This window comes from Falco cherrug, chromosome Z, assembly GCF_023634085.1.
Source record: "Falco cherrug isolate bFalChe1 chromosome Z, bFalChe1.pri, whole genome shotgun sequence".
Classification (NCBI taxonomy): Eukaryota; Metazoa; Chordata; class Aves; order Falconiformes; family Falconidae; genus Falco; species Falco cherrug.
In genome coordinates, this window is record NC_073720.1 from 29,105,561 (window position 1) to 29,123,211 (window position 17,651).

At 39.6% G+C, this 17,651-nt stretch overlaps 1 protein-coding gene across 1 annotated transcript in view; it reads left to right on the plus strand.

Annotated features, from left to right (window-relative positions):
* Positions 1-17,651, plus strand: part of DOCK8 (dedicator of cytokinesis 8) — a 94,951-nt gene that overhangs the window by 39,690 nt on the left and 37,610 nt on the right. Inside the window, 8 exon segments of the mRNA XM_055699358.1 lie at positions 7,464-7,581; positions 9,245-9,315; positions 9,992-10,130; positions 11,581-11,682; positions 12,478-12,573; positions 13,736-13,970; positions 14,897-15,061; positions 15,826-16,001. Coding sequence (XP_055555333.1) covers positions 7,464-7,581; positions 9,245-9,315; positions 9,992-10,130; positions 11,581-11,682; positions 12,478-12,573; positions 13,736-13,970; positions 14,897-15,061; positions 15,826-16,001 — 1,102 coding nt within the window.

Below are 17,651 nucleotides of genomic sequence, written 5' to 3' on the forward strand. Positions count from 1 at the left end.
ATTTCCTCTTGTCCTATCACTTGTTACCTGGGAAAAGAGACTGACACCCACCTGCCTACAACCTCATTTCAGGTAGTTGTAGAGAGTGATAAGGTTCCCCCTGAGCCTTCTTTACTCCAGGCTAAACAACCCTGGTTTCCTCATCTGCTCCTCAGAAGACTTGTGCTCCAGACCCTTCACCAGCTTTGTTGCCTTTGAGCGTGGACAACCTCTAGGTCCCTCCTGCAGTGAGGGTCCCAAAACTGAACACAGTATTCATGGTGCAGCTTCACCAGTGCCAGGTACATGGGGACAATCCCTTCCCTTGTCCTGCTGGCCACACTGTTGGCCTCATGGCCACCTGGGCACACTGCTGGCTCACATTCAGCTAGCTGTCACCCAGCACCCCCAGGCCCTTTCCCACCATGCCCTTTCCAGCCGCTCTGCCCCAGCCTGTAGCGCTGTGTGGGGCTGGTGTGACCCAGGTGCAGGACCCGGCACGGAGCCTTCTTGAACCTCATCCAGCTGGCCTCGGCCCATCGGTCCGGCATGTCCAGACCCCTCTGCAGAGCCTCCCTGTCCTTTGCTTAATTTGTCACACGATTCTCCTTGCTTAGTTCTCTGCATGGTGAATACTGTTTTGAGCCTAAGATTGAACTAACCTATGCAAAGTAACTGAATTTGAATAGAGCCAGACATTGTTTCATGTGATTTTATTCCCTTTCCTCTAATTTGAAGAGTAGAACCATCCTGTCTTAAACAAATTGCTAGCATTTAGTCATAACTGAGTGTCATAGCCTGCTAGTGTGTTTCATGTGATTTGATGTTCCCTAATTTTTGATTGTAAGTCTGCAAACCATCATTTTTTCTCACCAGTGCTATAGATTTAGAAATTAAAAGAATGAAAATGGATAAAATAATTGCCTGTTTTCTATTAATGTTACCATGGTGTAGGAGAGGGTTACGTATGTAAATGTGCTTGAATAACAAATAAATGAAAACTTTTAAAAATACAGGCTGGTAAGACCTTACTGGCATAGTAATACTTCTATACAAGTCCAGACAAATACTAATGAAACATCTAGTTTCAGATTATCCCCTAAATATTTAAAAGGTATCCAAAAATTTTCTTTATTTGAGGTTTGGTTTTGAGTGGGTTTTTTTGCCAATGTAAGATATTTCAGACAGAAAGAAGTCTTTTTCCCCCTCTAACAATAGCTTTTTCCTTTGTGATAGGAGAAGCAGAATCCTCTGTTATAGTCTTTGAACTTAGCTCTTGCCAGTTTTTATACTGGTGTAATGTCATTATTTTAAATAATGCTATTTCTGATTTATGCCAGAGAGATCAGCCAGCCCACTTTCTTTGTGCACTGTGAAATTGAGCACTTCTTTTTGTTGTGTACCTACATTTCTTTAATAAAAATAGTTCCCTGAAAATGTCAAAACATTCCAAGATCTATTTCTTTCAATACCCTTCTCTTTTTAATGGGAAAAATCATAAAATTTAAAGTTTGTTTATCATTTTATTTTCTCATTAAATAGAAATGAAAATTATGCTGCTTACTGCCACTATGAAATGTTGGTACTGAGAAAGAGGGATTTGTCTCATCGATTCAGCCGTAACTCAGCTTAACCAGGCACAGGAAGTCCTGTCTTTGATAGGGAAAGTACCTAACACATAGGGGATTTTTGGAAGTGGGGTGGGGGGACACAAACCTTTCCTTTGCTGTTTTGTTTCATTTAATTGCAAACCACTGGGCACTATGCTCATACTTGCTGTAGTCTGCAGTGTGAACTGGAGGCTTTCTGCTTTAGTGGTAATCATTCTGCTGCATCCTTGACTAGTTTTGAGCAAAAAAAAAGCTATTGTTGTACAATGGTCTGTTATTCCTGGTAGTGCCATCACAGCATTATCTACTCCTTTCTGCCTCTTGCCACAGGATCTGGAGAGAGCACAGTAGCCCTGTGCATCTTCTACAGGGCCAATGCTCTAGTTTCATGCATAGTCATTGATGCTAGCACTTCTAATTTATTTTTTAAAGTAAACAAAATGGAGATTAGTATTGCACTGTCATGCGCAGGTGAAGGAAGCAGCTTAAGCGAGCTACTACAGTTTCAGACAGAGATGTGTGTATCCTGATTTATTCTGCTCCTAAGTACACATGATTTTACCCCAACGCAAACAACTGCCTGCTCTTTTCCAAGCTCTATAACATTTCCTGGCCATCTACTATACTATCTCAGCAGTAGGAAGTTTCATAGAATATTTCGTAGTTTTTCTTTACTTTTTACTCAGACAAAAATGACTGTCAAATACTGCATAACAAAACAGAAACCATGAAAACCAAAACTTCACAAATAGGATTCTGGGAGTGCATACCCTGTCCCATAGGCAGCTTGTTTGTTGCAGTGCTATCAGATGAGGTGTTACACCTGACTGCTCATAACACACTTCATTAATTATGTAATACAGGCAGAAAGGAAAACATGTCACTGTGGCATGATGATCTCTGTGTAGTCACTGAGCAGAGACTGAATAAAATGCAGACTTGTCTAAACTTCCAGACAAAACCAAAGACTTTAATGAAATGGTAATTATTCTTTAAAAAAATAATAAAATGCAAGTGGTTTAACTGGGTGGGGGTGGGGGTTGGGTTCTTCAAAATATTTGGGTTATTAGTGATTTGTCAACATAAATTAGATTGTTGAAAACTATTTTCAGCAGACTTTTAAGCAAGTGCAATTCAAAATGCAACAACAGCATTTGAAAAAAGTCTTGACAAATTGGTGTCTTTAATAGCTGCTAGCTCTCTGTACAGAAGTCATTAGTACAATATCTGCTTTCACATTTTGCTGAGCACTTTAATACTATTTAAAATATGTCATATACTGATAAATATTGTGTTTTGCCTTCCAAACAAATCTAATTTTGTATTTTTGATGCCATTGTTCTTCGGCTTCGGTACTAACTTGTTCTTTGGTCTACAAAACAAAACAAAAGAGCACTATCAGCAAGAAAATCTTGTTAAGGAAAACTTTTAAAACAACAAAAATCAAATGCAAATAGTGTATAATGTATACCAAGTAAGCTAATGCTCTTTTCTCTCTCAAGAAGTAAACTGAGTCTTCCAGAGACCTGTAGGAATTAAAGATTAAAATTAACATGTAGGTAATTCAATTCAAGCAACTTTGTAAAGCGTAAGTAATGTAGGACTGAATGGCCGTTCTTAAATCCAGTTCCAGTTCTACCACTGACTTTCTGAAAAGTCTTGGCTTATTGATTGTATCTTATATTCTCCAACTGCACATTCACGTCCACAGCAAGATACCTGCTATGCAGGAATGTGAGAAAGTTTAGAGTCATGTTTATACACTATGTTCAAACATTGCTGGACATTTTTGTTGTGGCTTAATTCCCCAAACTTCAGGCCATTTTTTCCCACTTCTTTTTCCCTGTCTTGTATTAGGTATCACTATTGCTTGTCTTCTAGGATGTAGGGATGAAAGCACTTCGTTATCTAGCACAATGGCTTCCCAGAAAAACTGGACTGCTCATTAATTGTTATCATTAGCAGTCAGTGCAGCACCGAATGCTCTCACCTTCCCCTCAAGAAAGAAGCTGTAACTGAGAACACAAAAGACATAAATAGTGTAAAGGGCCTACCTTTCCAGATGGTTTTGAATGAAATCATCTTCTTCACTAATTCGGTTTTGCTGCAGCCTCACTTCAGCAGGCAGTGGCTTATGCTTTCACCTTCCATTAACGTCTTAAGGAAAATGAAGATCCTCTGATCACTGATACTGCCCCTGTTTAGGTAGTAAGTTGCTGAGTATTGCTCTTTTGTAATGAGCTCCCAACCAGGACTCTTAGAACCAAAACATTGCTTTCTAAGCCTGCAGATCTTTTGGCTAACTTCAGGACACTTTGTCTGCTTTTCACTGGAGTGAAAGCACTCTAGTAACTTCATCCAAGAATTGTTAATAGTGCTGGATTACTTGAGGTAGTAGGTGGCTTAATTAAAACAATTCAAGTTCCACCTGTTGACTTCTAGCTGCGTAGATCTTCCATGCTGCTGAATCCTGTATCATTCACTAAGATTTTTAAGCATTTTCAATGGAAATTTTAGAACTGCATAAAGTCCATGCCAACAAGATGCTGGTAAATATGAAGTATTGCCTCCCATTATCTAACACATGTAACTTCAGGGGGACATGTTACCAGTATTTTGGGAAGATATGATATCCTACTGTATTTACTAGTACTCCTTCATTGTGTCATTTATTAGTTAAAAATACCAGGACAAAATTATCTCACCACAATTCTCAGCTGTATTGTCATATTTCAAATAGGTTCACTGTTACGTGTAAAATCCTGGTATGTCAGAAATTTCACTCTTTGATTATTGGGATTACCTCTATTTGTACAGCTGGAGGAATCACAGGTCCTGGGATGGCAAATGGATGTATAAAACACAGCTCTATAATATAGTTACTATCTTCCTTTTTTCAGCTTCTCATACTTCATTTGAGCAACTGAGCAATCCCTTATGTGTGACCTAGCATCTTGTTATTACAGTGTCTTGACATTGCAATAGTTGACACCTGGTGGATATCCACTCATTTTATCCACTCTAATAACACTGCCACTCAGGATTTAATAATACTGGAAGCAGCAGGGGAAGCGAGAGTATTATCAGTGGAACAGTGGGTTTAGTTTGGTAGAGGACTGCAAAGCATCAAGAACAGAGACATCGGAAGGTTCTGCCAGACATGCCTAATATTCATCAGAAGTTTGAGATGTACTTGTTGACACCTCACACGTGTAATTTTGCAAGAAGGATTTTATTATGTCACACATATGCACAACCAATAATTACAAACAGAAATATTCAATGAGAAGGGTCACAGACTTGAAACTGCCTACATTTCATTTTGGCAGAAGATAGGTTTACATCGCTTTGGCCATAGAAAGTGATCACATCGCCACTGCTAAATTCCATGACAGTGTAGGAAGGTCAGCAAACTTGAATGAGAATTGCTACATGCTGTCTTGTGTCAGGCTAGGCAAACCCTTAGTTTTCCCAGCAAGTAACTGATTCTGAAATAGCCTCTTATCTTACTGTCCCTCTTCTGGGTAAGCCTCAAACCCACAGAAGCTGTATGAATCCATGACTCATCCAGGACTCTGCTGTCCTGTGGGATTCTGATCTCAGTGAAATTGGGTGCTCTGCCATGGCTTCTATAGACCCATACTGACTCCTGAATAGCTCTTTTGCTTTTTGTGAGTATATCTGACTATACCTGGAGGTAGAGCCCTGCATTTTCTGGAAGGGGAGTGAGGGCAGAAGTTTCATCACACTGACCAAAAGTAATTGCTGTGGCATGTTCTTTGTTTCTGCTCAGCACAGAGCCTCAAGGGAGGCACAATGCCTCCTGGAGCTCACCACATCCTTATGAGCATGCTAGCTGTCCAGTATGTGCTGCCCTGAAAGCCCTGATAACTGCCATATGGAAATGCTCCTTGTCTTTGTTTCCCTCTCAGTCTTTTGAATGGTATGGGTACTGATAGGCAGTAGCACTCACACAGTGGTCAGCAATGGATCTACAATTCATGCCTGTGTGAAGGAATGTCTTTAGATCATCTCTCCACCTTCCTGCTTTAAAAAATCAGTCAACTCTTCCATCTCTGCAGGATATCCAGACGCAGCGTTTGCCTGTTCTTCCTCGATGCTGATGGGTTTAATACACATGTAAGCAAGATCCCTAAAACTGCTTGAGCATAAATGGCACAAGCTTCAGCTCTTTGGTATAGTACCTGTTGGAATAATGCTTCCTTGGTTGTGTAGTCAGCAGAGAGCTCTCTGTGATTTTACATATCTTTTCATCTCAAGTCACATCTAAATGTAAAATCCAGTGCTCAGGGACATTATATGGATTTGTGACATCTTCTGCTGGGCTTCAGATTAATGAAGCAATGACTGGATTATGCAGCCTCCCCTACATGTATTTCTTCACCTCTGGCAGATTTAATATTGATAATATCATTCATTTAATATGTCATTCCCCCAGACATAATTCAGTGGAGGTTACCAATACATTTCTCTCTTTCACTTAGCTTTTCCTAATATCATCTTGGAGAGAATTTGGCAGAGCAGAAATTGCATTTAAGAAGGGTAGGAAAAAAGTGCATTAGTGTGGCAGGCAGGAGTACTGTTCTGAACAAAGGAAAAGGCAAGTTACATGCTAGTTCATTTACTAAGGCATGCCATGGCCTATGTAGCATGTATTGGTTATCAAAGTAGCTTGGACTGCGTAGTTGAAGAGTATTGTCTTATTGTGACACCTGACAATAAGGAGAATCTACCACAGCTTTCCAGGTCTTGGAGGATGGACTGTCTGACTTAATGACAATGCTCTCCAGAGCTGCTCCACATTTTCAGCTGACAATGGTGCTGAGGAGATATCTGTGATAAGGACAGCAACATTTTCTGTGTAGCTTCTGACTGTCACAGACCAAAAAAGGCATGGAAGCCCACGTGTAGTTCTTGTTGTTTCTCATTGGAAGCCAGCATGCTGCCACCAACACTAGCCTTATACCTTACACTCAGAGGACAAGCAGTGAGAATCGTTTGTCATACCGGGAAAATGAGACATTAAATAGACATAGTTGTGATGCCAGAGCATGTGTAATTCAGGCCTAGGTGATATCTCAGACTTGCCATAGACTGGAGAAAAAGCTTTCTATTAATGTTTGACTCTTCTACCAGAATTGTTGGGTTTTGAACTTAGAAGACCATCTATGAGGTTAAATTCCCCACAGAAATTAAAGGTGCTTTTTAAATGTAGTGATCTGTCCATGTACAGAAGCTAGTAAACAGCAAAGTATGCTGTATTTTAAAGCATTAATCATATTCATTACTAAAAAATGTCCATTTCTGGAATTACATTCAAAATTTCTTGTTTGTATTTATTCAGGTTCATTGATACTGCTTTTTTATTTGAATAATCTATAAATATATGCCATTTTGTTGCTATAAGCTAGGAATGTATGAACTTCAGTTGTTGGTTTTATTTGCTGGTTCACTTGTTTTTGTCACCTCTGAGTGATTCCTTACCCCTTTGAAAATCTGATTCTTCACAGCTGAGAAGGAAGCTGCTTTCCTGAGAGATTCCTCCTTTTCATTACATCAAGCAAAGATATTAATTCATTTGTAACTGGGAACTGTGTATTTCCAAACACAAAACCAACAGAGCCAGGAAGTATGCCTTCTCAAAGATAGCTTACGGTCGAGAAGCCTTAAACATAAGATGTTCTATGTCTTGCAGCATAAACTTATCTTTTCCTTGTGAACTTTTGAAATGAAGTTTTGGCAAAGCTTTTACTACCCAGGTGGACTTGAAGGACAGAGAGACTAATCAGCAAAATGCTAGTTTGTGCACTTAATTTCATTTACCCGTTTCATTCATTCTTTTCTTTTTTCCAGAAATCTCCTCTATGTTTACCCTCAGAGGCTGAATTTTGCTAACCGACCAGCTTCTGCAAGAAACATTACCATCAAGATCCAGTTTATGTGTGGCGAAGACCCATCCTGTGCAATGCCAGTAATAAATTTTGAAATTTCTTAGCAGACTTTTGCTTATGTGCATTCCTGAGGGATATCTGAAGAGATAACTCACTGTTTCCTTCTGATCACCACAGTTTCTAGTGGAGCCTTAGGAACCCTAACATCAGAGAGCTGGTGAAGCCTGTCATTCCCATCAGAAAGTAGGGCTGCAGTCCTTACTTACAACAGAAAATACTTGTCACTTGAGTGGAACAGAGCATATTACTATTATCTAAGTCTTCCTACCTTATTTTCAGAAGTGTGATGTTGTATTACATCAAGGCTGTAATAGAAACTCTAATGGTAAAATCCACAGAGCTTTAGAGACTTCTTAAGCGTTATGTAGTCTGTCTTCCAGTGTAACTCTTCTGTATGCACTATGTTTACTCAAATACTTAGGTGTAACACTGGGAAGCAGAAGTTGGGATCTTCATTGCCTGAATCTGAACAGATGCACAATCATGCAGTGTAGGTAGTGTTCGTGTCTGAATTATGCGTGTTAGGGCATACATGTGCACTACTAGCAGAACAGGCAGCACTGCCCATGTTCATGGTATTCAATATGTCTCATTGTAAGATCCTCTCTTCAGCTTTACCAAGCTTCAGGTGTTCAGTTTGAAGTGTTCTAAATCAGACAGCTGCTTCAGCCTGAATTTTTTGGGAAATTTTCAGACGGTGTATTTGGCTATTTGACGATGACATTAGGATAAAATCTTGTGTGATTTTGTGGTTAAAAGCAGAAGAAATGAGTGGAAATATCACATTGAGGAACTTTAATCCAACAATATGTTGGAGCCAGGACTGACACCTGACCAGCTGTTACCAGCATGCTGACGCAGCACAGTGCATACTTTGCAGCCTTACTCCACAGGACCTCTGGAATTGAAATCAAAGCATCAGCACAGTGTTTTCCCAAGCCACGCTTCTTCCAGAACTGGAGCTGTGCCTTGTGAATGTAACACCATCTTTTACACAATACTGCATTATTGGTTTCCTTAAACTCTGCCCATATTACAAACAGGTTTTGAGAAATGCTTAGGACAGGCACAGTTCATCTAGGATCCCTCTCCACTGTGGGAGCACTTCATCTCAATACATACAGACTTGTGCTGTACAGACATCCTTGCCTAAGCTCACCTCCCAGGGCTCCCTTTAAAGTTAGTGCATTCCAGGGCATTACCATGAGGCTCTGTCTGAAATGAGGGAAGCAAATCAAGCACCAAAAATGCCTGCATTGATTATAAAGGAACTTTGGACCTCTAAGGCAAGGTGAGATGGATCTCACCCTAAATGGGCAGGCTACAACTGAAAAACAAACTTCTAAAAATACTTTTACTTTTTTATCATTTAATTAAAGGCAATGTTCAATGTGTAAGAAGCTTACTGTAACTTTATTCCTGCAATCCCTAACTTCTTAGTGCATGGCTGAACAATGTGATGTGAGGTAGTCAGTGGCTCCAGAAATGACCTCTGCTCTGTTTTCCTGGTAATTTACCCTGGTGTGGGGGGAAGGTGCTTGGTAATAAGATACTTGTGTCAACGTGCTAAGATAAAATTCAAGAGTCATTTTCAGCCTTCAGATACTACCTTAAAATTAATACAAGATAACATTTAAATGCTTTAGACTTGACTGCTGTTTTTTTCTTTTGTTCTTAATGTAGGTAATTTTTGGGAAATCTTCAGGTCCAGAATTTGTGCAAGAAATATACACAGCTGTCACATATCATAATAAGTAAGTATTGCTACTATCTGTATGACTTGAGAAGTATTAGTCATTACCTCTTTATATATTTCTTAGCCTACATAGTTCATCAAGGAATGCTGGTACTAATCCATTTTAAACTTTTATATTTTATGTGGATTTGTCATATCCAATTTGGATTGCTACATGCATTTGCATAAGTGACCATTGAGTGAGTGACCATTGCTTTTCTTGTTTGGAGCTTTTCAGAGGTTAGTTGAGCATATTCCTGACCTGAAGATTAAGAGGCAGGAGCAGGAAGCAGCACCACAACTTTGTAACAGCATTTACTTCACTGAATTGACAAATACAGAACAGCTGAAGGGACATTCTCATTCTCATGAATATGGACTCGGGATTTAGGATTTACACAATAAATATGCTGGAACCCAAAATTAAGATTGAATGTTTTTGAAAGTACAGAGATATGTGAAAGCTGAAATACTCCAGTTGACACCAAGTTGACACCATCTATGCTTTTCCTATTCAAAGCTGTAGATGGTTCATAAATATAGCTGTATATATATGTACTTTGTTTAACTTAGCTCTAAGGCTTCAGGATTTATACAGTTTTTATAACCATAGCATCTAAAAGCCTACTGACAAATCTGCCTTTTGCTCAGCCTCATCCTTAGATTGGAAATGTGCTTGGCATTTTTTTAAACAGGTCTCCTGACTTTTATGAAGAAGTGAAAATTAAGCTGCCAGCAAAACTCACAGAGAAACACCATCTATTGTTCACATTCTATCACATCAGCTGCCAGCCAAAGCAAGGAGCATCTGTGGAAACCCTCCTTGGGTATTCAGTAAGTTCCATGTGATGTGTAATTGTGTGTGTGTATATACATATGTGTATCTACATCCCATGCAAACATATGTGTTGCTTGTCAAGAATTTTGTCATATATTCCACTTCTGGTTATAGTAATACATCAAAACCAGTAGAAGGTTTTGTTAATGTTAATTCATAGAAACTAGATGCTATGTTACATCCTCATCCTATAATTTTACAGTTAAGTGTCTTTGAAGCTAATTCATCTGATGCAACTGAAAGTATGCACCTAAATACTTGCAACAGCAATGCTGTATAGCATATCGCTTAATTCTGATAGATTCTATTTATTGCAAAAAAAACCCTAATACATATGCAATTATAACTATTTACTGTTATCTAACATGTACATACATGAGCTAACAACTAATATAATGTTTTCAATTAAGTTTTATATGGCATATAATTGATGTTTTAAAGCGTCTTTTACCCACATCAAAATTAAAAAACAAAGAATCTTGAAGGTAAAATGTAATTATCTTGCATTCATTATCTTCAAGTTGAGCCTAGCATGTTTTAGCTTAAGAAATACATACTGTAGTATAGCCTTTTTGATCTTTTTCTTTATCAATCAGTATTTTTAACTGGAGAAATTTTAAAATAAGAGGAAAGCATAGATGATGATAATACCGCAGATCTGAAAATGTCCTAGAGCTATGGTCAGCAATTGAGCTATGGAGCCAGACAAGTGCTTTCCATGTGTTCCTGCTATGAAGTTTACATTTTGTTTTTATCTCAGTACTGAGAATCCTTTCAAATGGGCTTTCTTTCATAGACAGATACAGTCCCACCAATGTCAATTGAATCAGTAAGAAGTAAATTAGTTTGTACTTCAGGAGCAAAACTTGACATGGGTGAGGACTTAATTTTTAAGCTTCTGTTCATTTAAATACAAAACATTTCTGCTCTGTGATACTTAAATGCACAGCCTTTTTTAGATTTGGATAGGAGAAAATGTATGTGTGTCCAAATATCAGTACAGAGCTATGATGAGTCATTCTGGCCTTGATCTTCATGGTCACCACAACCAAGATGTTCAATTTATCCTTAGGAAAACTTTAACTCTGTTGATTTGCTTCAAAGCCAAGGATCAGTCTGTTCAAGATACATCATTTTTTTGAATAAAACCATGAATTCTATTAAATCCTCCTGGTAGTATTATTTATTAGAAAAATATGTCATATGTGAAAAGCTCTGTGTTTGTTTTCTTCAAATGGGATGGATTGTAAAACAGTTTTGTACATTTTTCTACAGTAGCTATCAGTGAATTTCAAATGCAAATAAATTAGTGTTGAATGGGTTAGAGCAGAGAAGCTGGGGTGAATATTTCATTTGTTGTTTCGTTGTGTACATTACAAACAAGATGAATAGCCCTCTTCATATGTAGTCATGAATATTGCTGTGTTTTCTGTTCATTTGTTTCAGTGGCTGCCAATTCTATTAAATGATCGTCTTCAAACTGGACATTATTGTCTTCCTGTTGCATTGGATAAGCTGCCTTTCCACTATTCAATCCACTCTCCTGAGGTAACAAAGAAAATTATGAAAAGATAGTATTTTCCTAACGTAGAAAGCCAGCGTAAGTGTTTTACAAACTTAACGTTGCTGTCTGCTTGTAGACAATGCCTCTTTTTTGTACTTTAGAAGGGGAAAGCTCTAGAGAAAAAAGTTTTTATTGTTGTTGTTATTGTTGTCACTGGTGTTACTAGTATCTTTTCTTGTTATATTGTGTGAGTTTAAAAGTTAGTTATCCAAGCACATCCTTGTAAATTGTCTAATCAGGGATATATTTGTTTGGAGTGTGTCAAGCCAATAATTTGCTTTCTTCCATAGGATGATTTGCTCTTTTTTTTTTTTTTTTTTTTTTTTTTTTTTTTTTTGTGGTTGTGTGGGAGAAGGAGGAGAAATGGAATCAGGTGCATGCTGCTACTGGAGCAGAGACTGTGCCCTCTGCATAAATACAGCAAACAGGAAACTGTCAGGAGGGTTAAAACTGTGCCAGATCACCATGGATTGCCTTTGGCAGTGCTTCAACTGGGAACTTCTAACCTTAAAAATATCCTGTCAAAAAATGTATATTTGCACTGTCTGTGCTAGGCATCCAGCTGAGGTGCTCCAAATTTCCCTGTTTTGATGCTTCAACTTCTCTCCATTTAGTCTGTGAGAACAAGAAGATGCCTAGTTGTGTCCTTTGTATGGCACTGAATTTGGATATCTACAATGAAGTGAATGGCATGAATACCCTATAGACCCATCTGTAAACACTTTCTGTTTTGTCATTAAAAGGAAGATAATGATTACCATATTTCTCTTCCATTACAGAAAGTTCCATCTCAGACACCACCTGTTAAGTGGGTTGAAGGACACAAGGGTGTTTTTAATGTTGAAGTGCAAGCTGTTTCATCTGTTCACACTCAGGTAATGCATCAGAAGCAACACACAGCTGTACTTTCATTTCAGAGAGAATGCAGATATCCAGGCTGACTTAGGAGGTTTATGAAATGGAAATATTCAAGTCCACAGAGGTTTAAAACCAGCTAACAGCTATGAAAATAACCTGATATCCTCAGTGAATGAACCTTTGGTGAAAGGAAATCTATTGGTACAAGTGAATAAATGAGCACTGTCTACAGCAAGCTGCATCAAGCAATAAGGAGCCTGCTGTCCTCTCCGTTCAGCAACGGTCTGCTTAGGCTGTGTTTGAGAGATACCGGCAGGGCAGAGTGGCAGTTTCTGCAGTCTGCAACTTCTATAGAGGATGCTGTTCTGCAAGGCTAGTTCAGGCAATGTGTTGTCTGCAGAGACATAGCAAGTCCTTGCCTCTAGGGGCAGGATATTGTATTGCCAGAACGCTTTAGGCTGCTCGGCTGTCAACGCCGTGTGGTGTGGGGACACAAGCTTAGTGCTAAATGAGAACTCTGTGATTCTGATCATTAAAATGTGATAGGAAATCGGACCTGTGCCCATCTTATTGGAATACTGGTTTGAGGGAGAGCAGCTTTGTTTTGTTTCTGCTGATTTAAAGTGTCTCATACCCATCATCTCAGAGCAGCTTTATTTTGTTTCTGCTGATTTACAGTGTCTCATACCCATCATCTCGTTCTGGTTAAGCCTGGTAGCTATGTCCTAACAACTGGAGGCCCTGTGTCTGAAGCAGATGCATCACCCCATTGCAGCATGCTTTTTAAATACAAGTAGGGCATACTCATAAGGCACATATCTTACATGTAGCTGGAACTTAGGTGTGGGTGACAGAGGGACTATAGACCTATGACATGACAGCTTATCAGAGAAGGGAACAGCATTTTTATGAAATGAAGCAATCACTTTAGTGAGGGCTTTTACTTTTCTGCTGTAACTCTGATCGAACCAGATCTGAGTCTGAGCCAGGTGAAAAGGAGCAAACAAGAGATAGTGACAGCTGCTTTACGAATTGGTCTCTAGGGCTAACCACCATTGCAAGCCAGAAGGGTTAAAATGTTTTCTCTCATACCATCAGGTGGGACAATCAGGCTTTATTTAGCTAGCAGGAGACTGAACTACATCAACTTTATTACCTGTGAGTGCACTCTATTTGCAGGACAATCACCTGGAGAAGTTCTTCACTCTGTGCCATTCTCTAGAAAGTCAAGTGACATTCCCCATTCGACTGATGGACCAAAAAATTACAGAGGCTACACTGGAACATGAATTGAAACTCAGCATTATTTGTTTGAATTCTTCACGTCTTGAACCTCTTGTCTTGTTTTTACATTTGGTACTAGATAAACTGTTCCAGCTGGCTATACAGCCCATGGTCATAGCTGGCCAGACAGGTATTTACTGGTGCATAGCCTTGGAGTAGTAGTGCAAGCAACCTAGAAATGGGGAGGGGGCGGGGAGGGAAATGATTGCTCAGATTTACTATTTGGGGTGGTCCACTTCAGAAAGCGTTGTGCTTCTCAAGACACAGTTTCATTGCACAATTTAATCAGGTTTAATTGAGTTCCTGCCTTCTCTCCTTTTCCCCCTACATATGAGACTCTCAGATCCTGTTTGAGAGGTGTATTTAATTGTAGTAGTTTACTTATCTGGAAACAATGGGCAGAAAGTGTGCTGTGGTTTACCTTTGTTTGGAATTCAGTTGTCTTGCAAGGACAACACGAGCAAAATCATTCATCCTACAGCTGACATTGCTGACTGCACTGCCCAAATATCTCCAGACAGGACGGAGTGAGCACAAAGACAGAGTGGGTACATTAATGCACACAGATTTTTCTGTTACTGAGGCTGCCAGTTGCCCATCACGTATGTTAACTCTAGAGGGAAGGCACACTTGGAGACAGTGGTGTAGTTTATTTCCTGTATCATTTTGGTAATCAACACTTGTCATCTGCTATAATATTTGTGGAAAAGCCTGGTAACTTCTATTTGTCTGTCAGTTGGAGAATAATGAGTCTTAGTTTTTAGAGTAGGTATTTTATAGGAAATGCATGAGCCTGCTAGAAATGGTAATTAACAGTTATGGTCTGCTTTTAATGTAGCACAAAGTGATGGAGTAGCAGCAATTAGGTCGAAAGTCAGTGGGTCTACTGAAGAGTGGTAATTCATTTATGTCAACCTCGAGTCTCATCGGGTATAGCAATTGCTTTCTAGAGTTCTGCGTTTGTTTCAGACTGAGTTAAAGCATGTAGGATTTGTTGTTGTTAGTACAAAGAATGCTCCTTCAGTGCTGAGGCTAATTCTTGCCTTTGTTTGACAGCCAACTTCTCACAGTTTGCCTTTGAATCTGTGGTTGCAATAGTGAACAGTCTCCACAACAGCAAAGACCTGAGCAAAGACCAGCATGGGAGGAACTGCCTTCTGGCATCTTATGTCTACTATGTGTTTCGTCTGCCAGACCCTCAAAGAGAAGTAGTTAAACCAGGTAATACTGGTGCAAGGTATGCAAAAGTATTCTTTTTTCTTGATACATGCTATTCAGCATGGTGCTTCTGAGAGGAGGGCATAGGGAACTGGCCTATAAAATAGCAAAAACAACTTCTCAAGCCTGCATATAATTTACAGACTTAAAGCAAAAGCCGTGCGCGCAAGTAAAGCAAACGAAGGAATTCACTCACCACTTCCCATGGGCAGGCAGGTGCTCAGCCATCCCCAGGAAAGCCGGGCTCCATCACACGTAACGGTTACTTGGGAAGACAAATGCCACCACTCCAAACGTCCCACCCTTCCTTCTTCTTTCCCCACCTTGACATACTGACCATGACATTCTGTGGTATGGAATATCCTTTTTTCTAGGTCAGGTCTGTTGTCCTGGCTGTCCTCCTTCCCAATTTCGTGTACCCCTCCAGCCTTCTTGCTGGCAGGACTTGAGAAACTGAAAAGTCCTTCATTTAGAATAATCACTACTTAGCAACAACTAAAATATCAGTGCATTATCAACATTATTCTCATACCAAATCAAAACACAGCACTGTACCAGCTACTGAGAAGAAAATTAACTCTATCCCAGATGAAACTAGGAGAAATGCCTATGTAATTTGTTAATGAAGCAGTTGGCAAGATTGTCAGTGGCTTTATGCTATTCAAAACACTGATGCTATAACAGCACTGAGAAAAGCTAGCTTGAATCTCATGTTTGTCTCATGTATCTGTCCTTTAGTCTTAGTTTAAACATCTCCCTATGGGCAGGTGCAGGCAGCAGTGCCATTTTGACAGAGTCTCGTTATTACACATTTGGACGCACTTCTGCAATGTCTGTTGGGAGTAAACTCCTGCAAAGCCGAGTGATAAGCTGCAGCAATCCTGACATCACTGTTACACAAAATGCTGCTGATGAAGAGGTCAGAAATATGATGTCATCGAAGGTAAGAGAACAAAGCCAAACATCTGGAGAATTACATGGGCCAAAACCTAATAATCTAGATTTGTTCTTTAAAGGTTGGATTTGCATCTTTTAAATGCATTGTATGTGTCACCAGAAGCATTTGCTGTTTATCTGATTTGGCATAGGCACACATCAAATCCCATTGCTAAATTCTGATGTCTTTTATCAGTGAAGAGAGCAAGAGGTTAAGAACTCTGTCTCTTGCTTGGGGCTTAGGTACTCCACTGAGGGATTTGGTTTTTTGACATGCCTCACTCTCCTGTTCTTCCTGGCATTTAGCTTCTGTTCACATCTGGTGATGTGGGCTGGTCCAGGTTGCACAGAGTCAGTGTGAGACAAGACTACTATTGATTACAGTGGGAACAGATTCACTTTCTGAGAGGGGTGAAAAAGTAAGTACGCAGAAGGGAAATAGTTTTCCTAAAATGCAATGATAATTTGTTCTTGCTTCTTTTAACTCTTTCTTTTCTTCTTTTCTTTGTTTTTATCACGGAGCCTGTATGGTGCTAAATAGTTTCCTGTTAAAAAAGCAGGCAATTCATATAAATTGGCAGCAGCCCCATGATTTTATATTGTTTATAGTACAGGTGCCATGTATGTATTTTGTAACTGGGTCTTTCCAAATATTTAATTCAACCACAGAGTGAAACACAAACTTCCTCTGTCCTTCTCATCCACAACTACATATGCCATGAAAAGCTTGCAGGATAGAAAGGACAACAACAGCCCAGAAGCAGGGTTTCGCTTCCCTGACCAGCAGCTGGTGCCTGCTGGTCTACAGCATCCCAGGATCATCTCAGAGCTTTATGAGGATGGCTGTGCTCAGCTGTCTGGGGAAACCAAAATCTAGGGTTCCCCATTCAGCAGGAGCTGGGAAGCTGTGCCTCTGACAAAACCAGGCTATCTCCCCTGTGCAAGGAGCCTGCTCCTAGCTGCAGCCCTGGCAGAGCTCCACAGCAGCATGTCTGCTGAGCTCTGAACCATATCCCCCTTCCCTTTTCTTTGAGTGTTACATATGTAAAATTCTGCACCTCAAGCAGGTTATTTTCAGAAACATTTTGAGTCTTTTCTCCATTGAAGAGAACACGCCTCACCAGTTGAAGTGAATGGGTGCTTTTCTTCAACAAATTAAGCCGGAACTAGTCAGATGCATAGGCTTTGCCAATCTATTTGATTTTTTTAACGTGGGCATACATATTCATCAGTAGCAACTTTTAATAATGTAGATTTGCACTTAATAGCTTTAGGAATTTTACTGTAATGTACTGTGTCCTAAAAAAACATAGCTCAAGGCATATTTTTTTTCCAAATGAATACAAAATTAAAATGTTTGATATTACAGCTTCATCACATTGATAAATGTAGCAATTTACAACTGGCTGCTGCCATTTCACTGCCTTTAAAATTGGCAGTACTTTTAATGGAAGGAAAACTCACGGATGCTAATTAATTTTGGATGTAGGGCACCGGATAAACTTGAAGGGCAGTTACCTTGAAAGCGTTATGGGTAGCTCTTCCGAAATACAGCTGCAGTGCTGAAATTGGGCACGTGATGGCAGTGTTGGCATGTGCACGCTCGTGCGACTGATGGATTCTGGTGGCCTTTGGCCGCCACTGGGAAGGGCGATGG